This window comes from Typopeltis vanoorti, chromosome 8, assembly GCF_054136105.1.
Source record: "Typopeltis vanoorti isolate ZY-2024b chromosome 8, IOZ_Tvanoo_1.0, whole genome shotgun sequence".
In the NCBI taxonomy this organism is placed as follows: Eukaryota; Metazoa; Arthropoda; class Arachnida; order Uropygi; family Thelyphonidae; genus Typopeltis; species Typopeltis vanoorti.
In genome coordinates, this window is record NC_143556.1 from 129,867,349 (window position 1) to 129,888,860 (window position 21,512).

The 21,512-nt window shown below is 34.5% G+C and overlaps 1 protein-coding gene across 2 annotated transcripts in view; it reads right to left on the bottom strand.

Moving 5' to 3' along the window:
* The window catches only part of LOC150104351 (moesin/ezrin/radixin homolog 1-like), a 341,827-nt gene that overhangs the window by 75,333 nt on the left and 244,982 nt on the right, over window positions 1-21,512 (bottom strand). For both annotated transcript variants that reach the window (XM_090396937.1, XM_090396936.1), the window contains one exon: window positions 20,651-20,814. In XM_090396937.1, the coding sequence (XP_090253063.1) occupies window positions 20,651-20,814 (164 nt within the window). The remainder of the gene's footprint in view (window positions 1-20,650; window positions 20,815-21,512) is intronic.

Genomic DNA, 21,512 nt, shown 5'->3' on the forward strand with positions numbered 1-21,512 from the left:
AACATGCCAACTTTCAGAAATACGATAACCTTAGTAGTCAATGACTAAAGTTCAACTAAAAATTCACACAAGAAAATGTGTCTGTGACAACAGGAAAGTCATCCATTATCTGGGCGAATCAGATTCAAAGTAGCCATCTGCTGCACTTTTATCCGCATCCCTCCCTCCCTCTCCTATCTTAAGAATGAGAAGTTTCATGGAAATTTCTTTATTTACCATAAAAAGCACTTCAAAAAAATACTTATACAACTAATTAGCTATAAATAAAAGAGAATGAAAATAAATACCAATGTGCTGAATTTAAATCCAAATACTACTAATAAAAACGATAAAATTAGAAATTGGGTAAAATTGGTGGGTGACGGAATTTTTTTACTATTTTTTCTGAACCCAGCATCTAAAAATCTATAAAAATCAATTATTACTTCTCAGACAACTTTTCCATCGCAGGCCTGTGTAATCAGTCATTTAGAAAAGGAAATATAGGACTTCTGTGGTTCAGATCCATTATTATAAACTGCTGTAACTTACATATATGGATCTGTTATGTATAAAAATGATTTCTTAGACTATGTTGGTGGACTTCACCAGGTTCAAATAATTACAAGTAACAACAATTCAACATAAAGTATATATATAAGTTGCACATGCTCATAATAAACTGTTACTACAGTTTTACAGTCTTGTGTTTAAGATGAAATCTCATTTTCACATAAGTTTTTTCACCCAAATTGTTAATTCTGCCAAAGTTGGATAGAGTCAAACAAACCAGAGTCTACTATAACAAACTCATATGTGAGAAGTACTATGAAATTTGTTAATTATAAAAGGTATGGATGTTTATAAACTAACAAGGTTCAGGGTATGTATCAATACCTGCAGTGCTGCAGAAACAGAAATTAATGACATTGTGGGCTTGTGTTTGAACCTGCCATAGCTAATTTATGTAATAAAATAGTTTAAATGCTACAAAGTATAAAGACTATTTTTAAAATGCAATGTGAATAGTCAATTCTACCATGCACCAATAAATCAGAAGTGAAAAGGCAGAGTGAAGATGAAGGGTGAGTGACTGATTAATGCTCTCCAGTTTGATAACCATGCTAGCCTCTAATCAATATCTGAGGCTTGATTTTCTGCTATACAAACACAGAAGTTATCTTCCTTGGGAATTCAAGTGTTCACAAATGAATTTAGCTTACCTTTTCCAATTCTTGATCAAGACAAGGATGCCTATATATATACTGTTAGCAATAATCTATCACAAATTGCTCATTTACCCACCATAACCATTCTGCCAACATTTCCAACCATTCCTTAAACAGTTTTCCTTTCAGATATACTGGAATGCATTTCACCTAGCCAATCTTGGTATTGTTGATGTTTCTGGAATTAGAATGATAACAAATAGGATGACAACTGAGACTTCTGGTCCTCTTTTTCAAAGTCAGATTACTGTTTCTATTCTCCTGACTTCAGAATTCTGCTCAAAATCCCTGACTGCTATTCAAGCCTATTCTCAAACAAGTTTTCTAAGGCAGTAACAGGAAAAAAATTCAGCACATCAAAGGTTCAATATCCAGCCTGACTGGCTTAAGAGACAGCATACCTACTCTTCAGTCAAAGTCAACAAGTTGTGGGTTCAAATTCCAGTGGCATAGATGCTCACAAAAAGTGTACAGGAAGTAGACAGTTTTCACTGCCCAACAAAACTGCCCCAAAAGAGTAGTCAACTTGATTTTAGTACTTCAGCATTTTGTAAGTCAATAAAAACAACCAACCTACTAGATAATTAGGACTAATTAATAACAGTAAATGACAGCTGGATTTCTGATCAGAACACAGACTAATCATGAGCAGAACACGATGGCCAGCATAAAAATGTGCATAAGTTCATACAGAGAGCATATAATATGTTCAGACTGTCCTAGGATAAAAAAAAAAATTATTTTCAGAGGATTAGAAAAAATAGAGATCACTATTTAAAAAAGAAAGTGGAAATATTAAGAAAAATGTGAAATGTTTAAAAACAAGAATCAAAATAACCCAATGTTAATATTTGCTGAAAATGATAATGCCATCAATCACTACATTTTTTATTCTAATAATCACTATACCTTTTTGATTATTTATCTTTGGAAGTTGATTTTTTACAGTCTACTTACTCGATAAGTGATATCTTCACAGGAGATTTGAGTGTTAATAATTCAAGATCCTGTAAGTTGTCATCTTTGAAACATGGCGTGATGAAAACAGAGGTAGATAGAATGAAAAAGGAGGAGGATGAGAAATAGTCTGCAAGGATGAAACTGAACTGTGTATGGATGTTAATCCACATCCTCTCATATTCCTACAGGCTCAAAGAAACTGGCCACCATCAGGTAGCTTGAATAGAACATGAAAATATGTGTAGGCATAAGGCAAAAAAGAACATCTATGAGAAATTACTAAAATAAAGAGCCCAAAGGCTTCAATTCAGTGATCTAATATCCACTTTTCTTATGTAAAATTATATACGCAAAGTGGATATTAGATCCAGCATTATTTCAAAGCCGAATGTAGAAACTATGAAAGTTTCTTAAGTTGCCCACAGAACTTGCAGGAATACATTCCCTGGCATCACTGAGTTGCCTTAGTGTGGAGTGCTTCAAGGATATAGGCACTGCCCAAGTATCTATATATTTGCTTTCATTAGTCCATTTTGATAAGGTTTCACTGGCTTGCCAGCTGTTTTGAACTGGTTGGTTCTCTTCAGAGACCAGACAGAAACCTTAAGAGAGTAAAAACTCTCATTCACTACTAAGGAACTTGAAATGTCAGTAAAATGTATTTTCTGTAAGTGAACTCTCGGTCAGTGCATACATTCGGTTTGAAATAATGCTGGATCTAATATTCACTTTACTTATGTACTTGTATACTGCCAAACCTCTTTTGCCTCTTTATTTTAGTAATTACTTTTAGGCACTAACCGAGGTTCGCTTACAGAAAATAATTTCTCTGACATTTCAAGTTCCTTAGTACTTACTGAACAAGAGTTTTTGCTCTCTTAAGGTTTCTGCCTGGTCTCTGAAGAGAGCCAACCATTTCAAAACAGTTGGCAAGCCAGTGAAACCTCACCAAAATGGACTAATAAAAGGCAAATATATAGATGCTTGGGCAGTACCTATGTCTTTTAAGAAGTCCACACTAGGGCAACTTGGGGATGCTGAGGAATGTATTCTTGCAAGCTCTCTGGTCAACTTATGAAACTTTCACAGTTTCTACATTCGGCTTTGAAATAATGCTGGATCTAATATCACTTTGCTTACATAACATCTATGAGAAAGTTGTTGGACTGAGTCTATGAGAGAGAATTTCTATTAAGTGGACTACATTCTTTGGATAGCATCTAGTATTTTTAAGGAGGTTCTCAATGCACCACAAATGTTGAGTTGTACTACATGCCTTGGCTAATCTGGAATTCATGCAATATCCAACAGAAGGGAACACCAATTTCTTTCAAGGATATGGATGCAATGCACTTGAGCTAAGAATGAATTATTGCAAATATTTCAGCCAGAAATTAATAGGCCATCAGCATAATCATAAGGTGAGGCTAGAACAAAGAATGCTTATCCTATTTACAAAGCTGATCCATGTGCCAGAGTACTACCATATGGGTGGTTATAAAATCAAATGCATACTACTATTTTCAATATGATGTTCAACTTTATCCTGCTTAAAACAAAATGGTGTTCACTTCCTCTTTCAAGTGTCCTGTATACTCTCATCTTGAACCAGCATAAAGATATCTTTATCAATGATAACAGAATTAGCACGACTTATTTCTTATGTCTTCTCTCCGTGTGAATTTGTGCTAATCTTTACGGCTGGAATATGATATCAGTAATGACTAGTCCATATTCTAAATAGAAATCCAGCAAGTACTTGTCATTATTATTAGCTTTGCTCTTTTTTCCAGAACATTTCTAAATGTCTACATATCGTTTGCCAGATTCTCAACAAAGACCAAAGTTTTCTTTGTCAGCAGCTTCCTGTAAGAACTCAAAAAATTTTCAGTTTCTTCATTAGTATAACCTTCTGAAGTGCAAATCAGTTTTAATGTCCAATTCCCTATCTTTGTCCACAACACTCTGCTTGTGGACAATCATACTATCTTTTAGATTTCAAGCATACTTATCAAGGATAGTATGCTTGAAATCAGCATACTATCCTGATTTCAAGATTATCTTCGTATTTAGTGTTGACAGCTACTTCTCCTTTTAGCTGATCACTGTTGCCTAACATATTGCATTTGTTATATAGAAGAGCATCACCCATTTCCTTTTTTTTTTTTAATATCATATTTTTGTTGTGGTAAAACCAATTATGATGACCTGATGCTCATCCAATTATTTTGCCAGTTACAATTCTTTTCCACTGAGACATATTGATGAAGCCCCATCTCCAATTCTACTATTGTTGAGTTGGAGTTGGTTCTACTTTCTGACTTCATTCACAGGGTGATTTCTCACTGGCAGACAATTCCATCATTTCATTCTTGTTTACGCCAATAAAAATACAATCTGGGTAGCTAAATTCCAAACTGCAAGCCCGTCCATGTTCTTAGAGCTCCAGTCAGATCTAGACATGCTTACAAGGTTATGTGGAGATCTCCTCCCAATTAATCAGCTTTAATCCATAAGGGACACTGGACTATAACCATTTTTGGTAAAATTAAAAATATGTGGTGCTTAAGGGTCAAAGCTGTATAAATAACTGAGAGGATACCTCCATATAGCCTTTAAAAGAATGCAGAGAACCGACTAGGGCTTCTGACCTAATGTAAAATCTTCACATTCTCGTGGTGCACCCTGTTAGAAGTCTACCTGGATACTGAACAAACGAGGATGGGCTGGCAATCTGAGATTTGGCCAACCAAATTGTATTCTTATTGGCTTAACCACAATGTAAAATGATGGTATAACATGATAGAATTTCATGCCTACTGGAGAGTTGCCTAGTTAAACAATGATCCCCGTTGTTTTCTACTTTCTGACTTCATTCACCCTGGTTCCCTAGCAAAAACAGTATGAAACTTATTTCAGCAGGTGATTTATCACTGGCAGGAAATTCTATCATTTTATTCTTGTTTACGCAAGAATCAAAAATGACGGAATTTCATTCTACAAATCAGGACGAACAGCATAAAGTAAGCTACTGGAAAATACTAATTGAAAAACACCTCAACTCAATGCCACTAGAGTTCAAAATCGGTACTATCAACATAAGAAGCCTGAACAGCAAAGAAATGGAGCCAGCCCAGAAATTGGATAATTACCAGATAGACATAATAGGAGTGACAAACAAAAAAAAGACAAAATCTGGTGAGATCCTGAGCAACAAATACAAAATATTATATTCAGGAAATGACAATCAGGGAAAAGAAGGAGTAGCTATAGTATTCAATACAAAACATGAGGCTAATCTTCATGAATGGTAGGCAATATCAAGTAGGGTGATGTGGGCAAATATACGAATGGGGAACTGGACAATGAGACTTATTTGTGTCTATGGTCACACAGAGGGTTCTACTAAGGTAGAAGTGGAGGAATATTTTGAGGCTTTAGAGAAAGCAACTGACACAATGAAAAAGGAAAAGTTGGTCCTAGTTGGGGATCTAAATAGCAGAGTAGCAAATGATTGTCAGACATACAAAAATATTTTGGGAAAATTTGGAGAAAAGAGCAAAGCTAATAATAATGGCAAATACCTGTTGGATTCCTGCTCAGGACATGAACTGGTTATTACTAACACAATGTTCTGGTATAAAAATGTGCACAAATTCACAAGGAGAGAAGACGCAGGGAATAAGAAGAGTCTAATTGACTATATTACTGTTGATAGGGATGTTTTCTCACTGGAGCAGGACACTAGAGTGGACAGAGGATATGAAATTAAAAGTGATCACCATTTAGTCTTGAACACATTAAAATTGAATTTCATATTGAAAAATGGAATATGTAAGAAAGTTTTAAAGCGAATAAAAGTTGAGCGGCTCTCAGATGTGAACTGTAGACTAAAATGCACAAACATTATTGAAAAAAAAATGAAAGAGTTTGAGAACAGGAACCAAACCTTGGAGATTCAGTGGCAAGCCCTGAAAAAAACATTGATTGATTCAGCCAGAGAAGAATGTGGTGAGGTTGTCTGTAAGGATAGAAAAATCAGAACTCCATAGTGGAAAGTGGAAGTTAAAGAGGCAGTGAAGGAAAAGAAGAAAGCATATCAAAAGTTCCTAGCAAATAAGTCAGCTTGTGCACTTAGAGAATACAAAGAAAAATGTAAGAAAGCTAAACACTGTAAAACAAGCTAAACAAAAGTCATGGGAAGATTTTGGTAAGAGCATAGAAAATAAATATCAAGAAGGTGGCAAGATATTCTGGAGGTTATTGAAAAAGCTCAGAAATGGAGGAAAGAGTGCTGTAAAAGGAATTAGAGATGATGAAGGTGACATGGAAACTGGAGAAAAAGATATCCTTGATGTATGGAGCAATTACTTCAAAAAATAGCTAAATAAAAGAAGCAGTATTAAAAGACACTCAACAGGCATGCAATAAGGAATACATATCCATACTTGAAGTAGAAAAAGCCATGGAAACCTTGAAATGTGGAAAGACAGCAATAGCATATGATATTCAACCAGTAATGCTCAAGTATAGGTATAAAAGTCTTGCAGTGGCTGCACTGCATAGTTCAGAAGGCTTAGACAGATGGACGAATTCCTGATGTTTAAAGTAGAGCTCTTAGTACCCATATATAAAAAGGGAAATAAAACTTAATGTGAGAATTACAGAGGTATTTCCCTACTTTAGTGTTCCTGGTAAGATTTATGCAAGTATACTTGAGAAATGTTTGAGAAGGATTGTGGAAGAGATGCTTGGTGAAGAACCAGCTGGATTCTGGTCAAATAGAGGCTGTCAGGATCAGATTTTCACTTTAAGACAAATAGTTGAGAAATCTTGGGAATATAACAAAGATCTATATTTAAGTTTTGTAGATCTTAAAATAATATTTTGTAGATCTTAATATACAAGACAAGCTGAGTTACATTATTAACTGTAAGCTAAAGAAACAATGATTTGATCACATGTTATTCTACTGGCATGACCTCTAGTGAAAAAAAAAAATATATATATATACATATATTCTGTGAATGCAATTTTAAGTCTGCAATTCTTTATATATTTCTTTGATTGTGATACCCGAAGATGTTGACCAATTCAACGAAACTAGTAAACTAGCAGTATCTTTTCAAATATACCATGTCATCTTTTTATCTCTCGGTATCAGTCATTAAAACTTTTTAATAATATATATATATATATATATAAATTACCGTATTATCGTATTAAAAATGAGGATATTAGGAAAGAACTTGACATTGTCAGCATCCAGGAATGCATTAGCAGAGCTAATCTCAGGTGGTATGGTCACTTAAATAGAATGGGAGAGGAAAGATTAGCAAAACAAGTGTTCTCTGCCAGGTTGGCAGGAAAACGACCCAGAGGAAGACCAAGATATAGGTGGATTGATACGGTACAAAGTGCCTTAGACGATAGAAATATAAGATCTGATAATGTTGGAGTCTTGACAAGTAACAGACTGATTCGGAGGAAAATTGTAGATAGGAAGTTAGTAATGATGTAATTTTTTCATGTAGTACTGTCATATCCTGTACACCTCTTGAGGGTACATAGCAGGAATTTGATGATGATCATGATGAAAAATTACATCAAGCTAAATTCTATTTACGATGACAGGAATAAACATTCTTTCAGAAACAATGATGTCCTATTTTTAGTATTACAATTCTTATTTTTGCTTTTAAGATACTGGATTTTCAACAGTCCTGTTTATAGTTGTTCTTAGTGAGGAACGTTCCAGTCAAAAAACTATTTCCTCACTATGTGTGCTCCCCAAGAATTTATGGGCTACTGAAAATTTACAAAGAAAACACACCGTTAAGACCTATAGTTGAAGGAATTGATAACCCGACGTATCACTTAGCAAAAAAATTAGCGGCAACACTCAAGGAGTTGGTAGGTCATTCCCCCCTCCTATATCAAAAACACACAACACTTCATAAACATCATCAAAGACATTACATTAGAAAAAGATGATTTATTAGTCAGTTTTGATGTCTCTACCCTCTTCACAAATGTCTCAATCAATGACACAATCCTTCTCCTACAGAACAAATTCCCTCCAGATATCACAGTGCTCTTTGCGCATGTATTACGGTCGGGTTATTTTGTATGGTAAAATGCCTTCTACTTACAAAAAGAAGGCACAGCCATGGGCTCGCCATTATCCCCCCATTGCTAACTTTTACATGGAACATTTTGAGCAACTTGCCTTAGGTCCTCCCCTCAAAAACCCAAAGTCTGGCCTAGATAAGTTAATGATGTTTTCGTGATCTGGTTCCATGGCCGCCAGACATTAGACACATTCCTTAGCCACAAACAACACAAACGCATACAATTCACAATTGAAATTGAAAAAACACAACATACTTCCGTTTCTGGATACACTTGTCACACATCTTCCCTCTGGCAATCTTTATTTCACTGTTTACCAGAAACCAACACATACGGGACAATATATACACATAAACTCCTACCACCACCCAACACAAAAACTAGGTGTCATCAACACGCTAAAAAACAGGGCTCAGATGATCTGTTCCAACGAACAGGCACTGAAAGACGAATTTAAAATTATCATTAATACCTTACAAAAAAACGGATACAGCCAAAACACTATTAAAAAATTCTCTACAAAACCTTAGTAGAAAACAAAGACAAACCAGACTACAGTAAAACTATAACCATTCCCTACATTAAAGGAACATCAGACAAAATAAACAGAGTACAACCTCAAAGCCACCTTTAAACCTCCTGCAAAATTAAAAAGCTTACTCAACTCATCCAAAGACCCACTCCCTCCACTAGCCCACCCTGGAGTATACTGGATTTATTGTACTTGCAACATACCATATATAGGAGAAACAGGACGCACAATTCCTATCAGACAGAAAGAACATAAATGACACATTAATTATAATAATTATGGTGAAGCTGGCCTTTCTGATCATGCCCTGAATACCTTACACAGAATTGACTGGAAAAGCACTAGCTGTCTACATCGCACTAAAACATGGTATGAACAGAAATTTAAGGAAGCATGTGAGATTATTATCAACCACTCCAATCTGAACAATAATGATGGTCTAAAAATCCAAAACATACAGAAGTTATATATTCGACCCACGGAACATTCCTCACTAAGAACAACTATAAACATGACTGTAGAAAATCCAGTATCTTAAAGGCAAAAATAAGAATTGCAATACTAAAAATAGGACATCATTGTTTCTGAAAGAAAACCATCTGAAAGAATGTTTATTCCTGTCATCGTAAATAGAATTTAGCTTGATGAAATTTATATATATATAATATATATATATATATTATTTTTAATTTAATTTTATTTTTTACACTAGAGATCATGCCAGTAGAATAACATGTGACCAAATCATTGTTTCTTTAGCTTACAGTTAATAATGTAACTCAGCTTGTCTTGTATATTGATGTATGCTCCAGATGATGATCTTAATGTGAAGATCGAAATGTCGGGATAATAAAAAAGTTTTTTTAACACGGTTGTAAATTCCATAAATTTTTAAAATGGACTACATATCATACTTGTTCTTGAATACATTCACACTGTTAGACACACAACATCCAATGGCAATCCTTTCCAATCATGCACCATTCTATGAGAGAAAAATCTAATGTCAATCTCTTCTTAGTGGCATTCATTCTCAGCTTCCAGGGATGCCCTCTTGTCCTTTCCCCATCCTCCATTAAAAAAAAAAAAAAAAAAAAAAAAAAAAAAAAAATCCATCAACCAAAATCCTGTATGACCCTTTCAGAAGTTTGTAAGTCTCAATCATATTACCTCTCTTTCTCTTGTTTGCTAGTGTCTGCAGTCTAAAAATTCTCAATCTGTCTTCATAATTAGTATTCCACAATCCTCATATAATTTTTAGCACTCTCTCCACTGTATTAGAATCACAATGGTAACCAGGAGACTAGACCTGCACACAATAGTCCAAGTGAGATCTTATGAAGGCTTTGTAAGCAGGCAAAATGATGTCCTCATCTTTACATGTCAAAGTTTGTTTCAGCATTGCAATTATCTTTGGAGTTGTATTTCCAATCTTTGCTACATGGCTCCTGAACTCAACTGCCTATCTACAACACTCCAAGATGCCTAGCCTGATCAGTTTCTTCTAGCATAATCCCACCAATATAATACACCATTGGAAATCTAATCACGCTAAAGTGCATGACTTTACATTTACTGACATTGAACTGACATCCATTTTTCCATGTCCACTGATATGAGCAAATATCAAAATGGGAAATTGGGCAATGCTCAGAAAATGGCAAAGCTAATAATAACAGTAAGCATCTGATTTCATTCAGGACACAGACTAGTCAATACTAATACCATGTGCCAGCATAATGATGTACACAAATTCACATGGAGACACAAAAAAATAAGAAAAGTTTCATTGTGTTACTGACAGCAATATCTTCATACTGGTTCAGAACACAAGTAAACATAGGGGGATTTGAAAGAGGAAGGCCTGTAACCTCTCATTGCATGCCTTATTTCCTTTTTATCTTTTCCTTCCCACACATAATGAATCACAACCCAAAGCTAGAGGATTTTTTACTGCAGATCACAAAAATTCTCCCACAAAAAAATATTTCAAACCCTTTCCACACAAAAAAAAAATCCAACAAAAACATCAACATTAATTCTTACAAAAAACCATCCATGGCCTAAACAGCAATATAAATGATGTGCAGCATCACCTACAGTATCTAAACCAGAATTCCAACTGGCAACCACAGCAACCTGAACTGCTAGAACTACACATTACACAGTTCTTTCTACCACAAGGACGGCTGTACATTCATCAAAACTGACATTGCAAAGATTGCAAAGCTTCGAATTCCCCTCCATCTGATCTGCTTTGGCTCAAAATTTCTCTATCAAAACTAACTTCCTTTTTCATTATGCTGTGTCTATTGCACTCTGAACTCAGTTAACCACTCTCACCTTTCAACTATCACTCTCAAAAGTTTAACCTTCTACAGTCAAAATACCCTAATACTGAGGTCATCCTTCTTGGGGGCTTCAACATTAAAAATGGCTTCCCTTAGTTTCCCTAATCAAACAGGCAGGGATGCCGAGATGTTTGCCATTAGCTATGACCTAGCACAGTCCATCAATCTTCCAATGAGAATACTTGATAATCCCCTCCATTTTGCCACAGGACAACCTTCACCTACCAATTTTGTCTTGTGTCCTTTGGCACTACAAGGGTGCCAAATGAGATGACCTCCATGACTTCCATTCCTCCTTTCCATGGTCCAAATACTGCTTCCATTATCCTGATCCAAACAGCTGCTGAGACCGGATAACAGAAATCATCCTCACAGAAATAAAGGCCTTCATCCCTTATTCCACCCCAAATTCACAGCCATCATCCAAGTCTTATTTCTCAAAAAAAAAAAGTGCTATTAGCTATGACCTAAAAGAGAAAAAAAAGAGAAGAGAGAAAAAGAGAAAAAAAAAATCCTCTGCATATCACGAATGGCTCAAGACCCATTCGTGATATGCAGAGGATTTTTTTTGGACTTTAAGGTTTTTGACAGGATATAATATGGAAAGTTGCTGCATAAGTTAAGGATGTGGGATTAGATTATAAACTATTATCATGATTAAGAGGATGATACTTATTTGTTATTAGTTAGCTGACTAACTAATAACAAATAAGTAACATATGGGGTGATTCTGCAAGATTTAAACGTGACTAGTGGTGTGTGCCAAAGGAGTCAGTTCTTGGTCCATTGTTATTCAATCTTTATATTAATAATCTTGGGAAGGATGAGACAGACAACATATAGCTGTTTGCTGATAATGCAAAGATAGGCAGTGTAATCAGGAATGTGACCAGCAGAAGCACTTACAATGTCATTTGAATGGGCTGGGATTGCAGGCATGTTCATGAAAATGGTTGTCATTTCAAATGTTAGTAAATGTAAAGTTATGCGCTTCCAATGTGGTATTATATTTGTGAAATTATGCTAAAATAAACTGATCAGGCAAGAGAGTTAGGAGATTTAGTAAATAGAAAGTTGAAGTTCAAAGGCCATAAAGATTGTAAATAAAACCCAGAGGGTACTTGAATGCTGAAATGAACCTTGAAATGTAAGGATATGGAAGTAATTTTTCCTGTTTACAGGGCATTGATAATACAACATTGCTACCTGGACTACTGTTTATAGATCTGGTCTCCTGGTTTCTGTGGCGATGCTGATACAGCGGAGAATGCAAAGGAGTGTGTTAAAGATATTGAGACTGTCAACTGCAAATTATGAGGACAGATTGGGAATTTGTGGACAGTAGAAAGAAGGTTGACATGATAGAACTCTACAAACTTCTGAAAAGTACACAAGCTGAAATTTTTAATTTTATGGTGGGTGGGAAGAGGATGGGATGGGATGGCATCCATGGCAGATGCAGTAAGGAAATGAGTAAGAGCCAGATTTTTCTCTCAAAGTGGTATGTGTGTGATATGAATGGAGATCTTTTGGAGATCATGAGTGCAAGAAGTATGAAAGAATTCAAGAATATGTATGTCAGAATGTGTGGGTGATATGTGGTTTCCCTTGAAAAGTCCCTGACTTCCTAGGTCTCTGGTAGTAATATTTATATCAAACTTTCATTGCTATTTAACTCTTAGAAATAAATTCAATTTTTAAAATTATGCATAAGATCCACTATTTATTAAAAAATATAATGCATGATAAGGATAACAGAAAAATAAATCAAATTTATAGTCACTGTGCATTTGAAACAAGTATAAAATAAGTATAAACAACAGTAATCAGGTATTTTTCATTAAAAAAGTTGAATTGTTTAATAATAAAAAAAATTACATATATACTTAAGAATAACATAATGAATAAAGGGAATCAAAAAAAAAATGGAACTCAAAATTATAAAATAAAGTACAAATCTCAAATTTCGTCTAAGACCTCTCTAAAAAATTCTTGATGCTGTTTAAAAGAGGCATTAATTTGGTTGATAATTCCTCTCCCAAGATTCTCTTCAGCCACTGTCTCACAGATGATCAATTTCTGCATTGTTTCTTCTACAGTGTGGGATTCTGATTGTGTAGAGATTAGAGTAATTATTATTTGGTTCAGAATCCAACATAATCTTCCATCACAAAGGCCAGACTTGTAAATATTATTTAATGTAAACAACTTATTTTACAATTTAATATTCATATAACTACCTTAATTTTGTCTAATATTTAATTATTTAATCAAAGATATATGTATTAATAATGAAAAGACTGTATTAAATATTATTAAGCTATTTTATTTATTGCTTTGTTAATATTATAAGAATTTGTATTTGATATTTTAACTGCGCATTAATTGAAATGTAAATATTCTCTATTTATTCCTATTTGCAGAAATTTAATGTTATGTAATAGGTCGATTATATTATGTTTTGTTTTGTTGTCATGGAGACGCATGTAAGTAAGCGAGCGCGAGTTTTGGAACACCACGTGAGGAGAAGGTTTATTGAAAAGAGTTTTTAGAAAGAAATCACGAGAATAATTTAGACGGGAAGGATGGATATAAAAAGGGAAGAACGCGGAAAACAGAGAGAGAGAGATAGATTAGAGAGAGAAAGGAGAGGATTGGCATTAGGTTGGAATCGGAGCATTTGGCATTCGGTAATCACAGTGCGATAATAGCGAGTCGGCAAGTCACTCAAGCAGCTAATAAAGTCTACTAGTCAAGAGGCGGGTAGCTAATAAATTGTAGAATAACAATTATAGCTACAGAAGACAGCTGAGTGACTACTAAATAGACTAGCGATATTTGAGTTGAGATTCAATTTCAGGGCCGACCTTTCAACGACATACAGAACCTTGAAGCAAAGCACAGAATTATTAGCGAATAGTAGAGGCTGTAGAGTTGAAGTTTACCGTTAGCTGTGCTTAGAAATATATTGCCTAAAGAATTATTTGAATGCCGGAGGAATGAACAGCTGTGCATATAAAACCTCAAGTTAAGGAATTATTGTGTATTGCCTTAACACGTTCATCGTCAATCACGCGATATCGCGTGATGTGCGTTCTCACCGAGCGGCCGATCATGCGTTATCGTGTGGACGTCGCTATCAAGTTTCTAAACTAAATAAAAAAATATAAAAAATTTGGCCACCACACGAAATTCCAATTTTCAGCTTGGCAATGAACGTGTTAATTCATAAGTGATCAGTAGTATTTCATGCAAGAACGTTTGTTTATGTGCGTATAGTGACCGACGATTAATTCAGTTATTGCTTAGAAGATTTATTTAATGAGTGCCGTATACTGTTCAAAGTGTTTACAGTTATAAAAAGTGTTTACATATAAGTAGATGAAGAAAAAAGATTATCGGTAAGATTATTCCAACCATTAATATTTCTATACAGAGAAGTGTGCGAGTTTCATCCTAGAATTTCCTTATATTAACAGTAACTATTGGTGAGAATTAACTGAAGTGTAAAATTAAAAGTGTTTGTTTCTGAAGAGGTATTACTGCAATTTTTGTCGTATTTGTAACTTAAGGAACTGTGAGAAGACAGTATTAAAGAGATAACAGAATTACCATTGTATGAGTTGTATGATTGAATTTATCTGAGGAGTTAAAATGTTTGTGATATCTTAATTACTGATTTGAATTTAAGTGTAAAAATTGTGATTCTAAATTAAATGTTTGTTTTTGTTAATCAAAAGATGTATTTTGCCTGAATCTCTTTTACTGAACCATTCATAAAATATTCGAACCAAAGCGGGTAAATTAAGTAAGTTAAATATACTCGGCCAGTATATATAATAACAACATATAAAGGAAGTGTAGTTAAGAGTTGGTTTATCTTCAATCTTTGAACTAATTCAAATATAAAGTGGCGCAGTCTTTAAATATAAATTTTCTTTATATTTGAATTGGAAATCAACTTGTAACCGATCAACTAGTTAAGAACATCGTAATAGTAATCATGTCGGATCCAAAGTATAGATTGAGAAGAAGGATCCAACAATAGATATTTCTGTGAGTGGATGCTAGTTCTGCTGAACTAGCATCCATTAAGTCCCACATTTCTGCTAAATAATGGAACAAGAGCAATGACTATCCAACATCCTTTTAGTTGAAGTGCTGACTTAATCTAACCAATTCTCACTCCCAATATACCACTTTCTGATACCTATCCATCAGTCACCCACTTATACTACTCGGTAATTTCATACTCTAATTCCATACTCTCCAAGTTTATGATGCAACAGCTTTTCATGTGCTATCCCATCATGAAATGCCTTAGCAAAGTACAATGATCATATTTAATTCCCTTGATCAAACTCAGCTGTAATATTATTATAAAATATGAAAAAATTGCTCATACCTGACTACTACCATTTAGCAAACTTATGCTATTCCATTCAAAGTACTGCTCATCTGTCAACATTCCTTGAAAAGTATAGCGTTTCTGTATGAAAATTCTTACCAGATTCTCAGAAATCTTCACAACCATTATGGATACTGAATAGGTTGACAGATACATCTGTGCACAAACCTTAAACAATAGGTTGAGAGTTTATTTTTCACTTGGTTAGACTATCATAAGTTTAGTTTAATCCTTTATCCAAGTGTGAACAAACAAAGTTTGCACCTGAAAGTATTTTCAGGACTGGGGTAAGGTAGTGCAACACCAGGCAACTCGTTGCAAAAGCTCTCATCACTCCTATCTCAGTATCTCCCCTAATGCAAAGCACATCTCTTTGCGGATATGTGTAATGCTATGCATTAAGGCAAGGGCCACTACCCATACCAGTTTCGACCTTTACTGAGGTCTCGTCATTGGGAGCCAGGCCCAGTAGTGGAGATACAAAGGCAGAAGCAATGAGAGGTCATCCTAACCTATAGGAGTTGCCACAGGGTGTGCAACCATATTATTAAATTACTCCGGATTCAGAGAAAGATGTTGAGAGTTTATTTTTCACTTGGTTAGACTATCATAAGTTTAGTTTAATCCAAGTGTGAGCAAACAAAGTTTGCGCCTGAAAGTATTTTCAGGATTTTCAGTCCCACTTAACTGTGGGACTGGGGTAAGATAGTGCAACACCAGGCAACTCGTTGCAAAGGTGGAGAAAGATCTCATCACTCCTATCTCAGTATCTCCCCTAATGCAAAGCACATCTCCTTGCAGATATGTGTAATGCTATGCATTAAGGCAAGGGTCACTACCCATACCAGTTTCGACCTTTATTGTTGCACTACCTTACCCCAGTCCTGAAAATACTTTCAGGCGCAAACTTTGTTCGCTCACACTTGGATAAAGGATTAAACTAAACTTATGATAACTTAAACAATAGGATATTATACATTCTTTCCATTACTGTGGGATCTTTTCTGAGCTAACACAAATATTATATAAACGTGGACTTAGCCAGTTTGGATGAGCATTCCTTTAGCATAAGTGCAGGGATATCCCATCAATCCCTATTGCCAAATTCTTATGAGTTATTCAACAGCTCTAGAACTTCCTTCTCATGCACCTTTACGAGTGCTCACTTTGCTAAGATCTATCAACCTAATGTATGTATGTAACATCTTAGCAAAGTGAGCACTCATTTAAAACAATTGCATCTGTTTCCAACAAGGGTTCTGTATACATTCACTGAAGATTTTCTTATTAATTTTTTTACTTGCAGCAAAAAAAATAAAATTCTTTTGGATTGTCTTTAGCTTGCAGAGCCAATACTTTTCATACCCCAAATAGTTTTCTGTATAGCATTCTTAACTTTTTTTTTCTTCTAGCTGATGATTTATTATAAGGAACACATATAAGGAACTTTTTTTTTGAACAGCAAGGAATAAAGAAGACTGGAAGATCCTGCTCAAGGGAAGACTCAACCCATCTTAGATGGAAGAGAAGAAGATGATTTATTATTTCATAATTTCTCTCAGATCATAATTCCAGACCATTCTCTTCTTATGTATCTCTTGTTTAATAAGGTTCCCTGTCCACTTCATGCTTGCTTTATTTATTCTTCTAGCTCTGGATACACATTCAAATACTGCATTACTTAAGCATTTTTACAAAAGATATCACTGCTAATATCTTTCTCATTTAGTAACTGATACCATCAGACTAAACATTGCATTCTCCTGAGTTTGTCATAATTTCCAGCTTTGGAGTTTAACATATAATCTGTCAAAATTGCAACATTTATATAGTTTACTACTTCACAGGTAAGAATGGCATGATCACTGTCACCATTGGTAGCAAAATAATCACATCTTTAACTGAGATCCTGTCTGGTTCTATGAACAAATCTAACACTCTTTGACCTCAAGTTCCTTTTCTCACATGTTGCTTGAGAAACTTATCTCACAAGACCTCAATAAATTCTCCTTCATTCTTATGAGTTGCTCTGCCACTCAATCAATATTTGAATCATTTAAGTCTACCATAATGATTACTGATTTGGTATCCATCAGGATAATTTGGTGATACATTTCTTCATTTCAAGCAACTTAACTACCAAGTCTTTAAGCAACATCCCATTAATATTTCATCCAGCTATGTTGAATTTGCATTGACTAAAAACTGTGCTAGCTGAAATGTTTTGTTGTTCCACAGGCACCCACATTCAGGATATAGATGCTGTTTTCGATGTTTCAGCTTATTTTCATACCACATTTATTATCAGTTATTCAATTAAGTTGCAGGCTTACACTGGATCTATTTAACAGTATAAAATCATCAGCGTCTGAACGATTATCCTAGTGGCTATATCGCTACCATATGTCTGAGAAAGGAGTGTCCTGGGTTCGATTCCCATCACCAACGTGAGGACCTTAAGGATCTTTCTCAGACATAGCCAAGTTAGCCAGTCTTGGGTGTGAACAGCAGGGTTTTTCTGGGGGGTTTTCCTCCCGCAAGCAGTAAAACTGGCCCTGTGAACACATGCAGCTATAGCTATAGAATATACTGGGAGGTATAGGGCTAGTCACCTTATCCTCGGGAAGGGTACGACTCAGAAGGGCTTAAGATAGCTCTGTAACAGGCTAGTAGACCTAACACAGAGGGAAGAAGTAGTCATCAGAATACAGTAAAAAAAAAGCTGAGTTGAATATTTCTAATTTTGATAACAGGTTTAATGCTGCTTCCCTTGATAATGTAATAAAATCTTGCACAGGGCTCATGAAAAGCTAGTTACAGCACTGCTCTTATCAGACATGATTTAACATCAAAACAATATTCCTGAACCTCCTTCAATCCTAACTACTCACATAGAACCAAATATAGGCTATGTATTGCTGAATATAATGCATACCATTTACACTAAATGTAGAGTTCAAACATCTTTTCTCTTGGCACCTTGTCATATGCATTTTTCCAGATCTAGAAAACTTAATCCTGAAAATTCAATCCTAACAACCTGAATCCAGCTTATTCTTCTCCAAGTTTTCCTTTCACATTTTTTTTTTTTTTTGCCTTTTCTGAAATATGCTTGTATAAATCACTTATCAGAAAAACTCAGTAATGCAACTGATCTGTAATCCTTCCATACAGTTTTACGTCCCTTCTTATACATGAATACCATGAGAGCTTTACTCCATCTCGAATTCGACCTTGAATTATGTACTGGAGTGACTAAAATTTTTATAACTCGGTATTTGTGCATTTCTGGTCAAATATATACAATTATACTATAGCTGCCTGTTTACAAGCTATATTTCTGATAGCTTGTTCTACCTCACGTATTGATTATGTGTTCCTGAGTATTCTCTACCATTCTGTCACTTCTTGATTCATTTAGCAATCTTTCAAAGTAATACTTGACACATCTAAACTCTCTTCAGTTCTAAGTCACCTTTTCAAAGTCATCTGATTCTTTTTACAATACTTGTTCCTCCATTTCTAAGCTTTTTCAATAGTCTCCAGAATACAGTGCACATTGCTGATATTTAAGTCTTCCCATGACATTTGTTGAGCTGCTTTTTATAAACTTTTCTGTTTTCCTTCAGAGCACATGCTGACTTGATTACCTGGAACTTTTGATTTTTTTTTTTAAACACAACTGCCTCTAACTTTCTGAGTCCACCATTATGGAGTTCTGATTTCTCTATCCTTATAGACGACTCTGCAAATATGCTGGCTGAATCAATCAATGTTCTCTTCAGTGTTTAGCAGCGAGGCTTCCAGGTTTGAATCGCGTCTACATTGAGCTCTAAAAGCAATTCAACTTAGGTTCTTTTAAAACTTTCTTACACATTTTTTGTTTTTTAAAAATGATATGGAACATTATACAGAGCAACATACAGTCTGTGTTCAAGTTGTCAGTCAGCAGTTAGAATTGAAGGAAATACAGGAAGATGGTTTGATGTAAAATCAGGGGTAAGACAAGGATGCACATTATCTCCTTTCGTATTCATCATTTATATGGATCATTATAAAAGAAAGTGACATCAAGCCTGATATTAATATTGGAGATGTGAAACTTATCTCTTTCCCTTATGCAGGTGATATATACTCTTAAACACATCCAGTGCAAGTCTCCAGGATTCACTAATTAAATTTCATCTTGTTCAAAACTAAATGGTTATCACTTCATATTTCAAATCTTTTGTATATTCTTATATCCTGAACAAGTAATGAGTAGCCAAGTCCTGAACAGAAATCCAACAGGTACTTAGCAGTTATTAGCTTTGCTCTTAACATCATTTCCTTTGCTTCTATGATGTTAAGATCTCCAACAACTGACTTCTTAATAACTAAAGCAGCCGAAGTATGCGATGAGAATTATACAAATGATGTCCAAGAGATTTCAAGTGATGAGGAAGTCCGGCCAATTGTAAATAAAGAACATCTAAGAAATGTTCATTTTGAAGACAGTGATTATGATTAAATTGTAAATAAAGAACATCTAAGAAATGTTCATTTTGAAGACAGTGATTATGATTAAATTATGCACTTTATTTTATTTTGCCTAAAACATTTCTGCATTATGGGTAATGAAGTTTACATTCAATTTGTATTTTTATAAGTTTATACTATGTATTTTGTTTCATAGTTTACGTGTTCTTAACTTACATGAATTATCTGAATTAAATAAAAATATTTTTTTGTTAGATATGTCATTGTTGTTAATATAACTAAAAAAAAAAAACGATTTCGTAACATAACCATACTTTTTCCATGTGATCCAAGTCTCACATAACACGATTTATATAACGCAGCATTTCTGTGGAACCTAACATCTGTGTTATACGAGGGTTACCTGTAGTTAAATTCATTATCCAAAATGACAGCATGAGTGATGATACAATGTATTTAAAAATTAATTTTCTTTTAACATGGGAAAAAAATTATTTAAGATGAATAATGGTTTATTTTACTTTATTCTTTCCATGAGTTATAGAAAGATCTGCATATTTCATTATGTATTGTGGCTTACCTTTCTTGTTGTTTAGTCAATTTTTCTTCTCTTGCTTGTGCCTTCATTTGTTGCACTTCAATAGTATCAGGCTTTCGTCGCCTCATATACAGTTCATGGTTACCCATACAGAGTGCGAGGATACGTTTATTTATTCGTAAACGTGGTGCAAAAAATACAAAATCCTACATAATTAAAAGCATGACAAAGATTGAAATGAAAGCAAATCAAATTTCATTTAGAAAATATGTTAGTTAAATAAACTAGATTAATTTCTAATTTTGTTTCAGAAATTTCAGAAATAAAACAAACAAATAAATGCTGTATATAGAAAGTTCTCAAAAATAATTTCACAAAGCTTCTAAATGTAGTTACCCTTAAAATATAAAAAGCAGGCTCTGTGTGTTTTTACTGGCTAATTAACGTATCACTCGAAGTTTTTTCACTTGGTTATACTATAAGTTAAAGATACCAAGAAATTATATACTTGGTTTAATCTTTTATCCAAGTGTAAACAAATAAAATTTGCACCTGAAGTATTTCAGGACTGGGCAACTCGTGGCAAAGGTGGTATAACTTCTCATCACATGCCTTAGTATCCCATAATACAAAGTACATCTCCTTGAAGACATGTATAATGTTATGTATTAAGGGAAGGGTCACTACCCAGACCAGTTTCGACCTGTATTGAGGTCTCATCAGTGGGAGCCAGACCCAGAGCTACTGATTCTAAGGTGGAAGTAAAGGAGAACTCATATTTCCTTATACCAGTTGCCAAAAGGTGTCACACCTTATTAAAATTCTCTGGATTAGGATAAGTTGATGGAAGTTTGTTGAAAATTTATTTATCACTAGGTTAGACTATAATAGATTTAGTTTAATC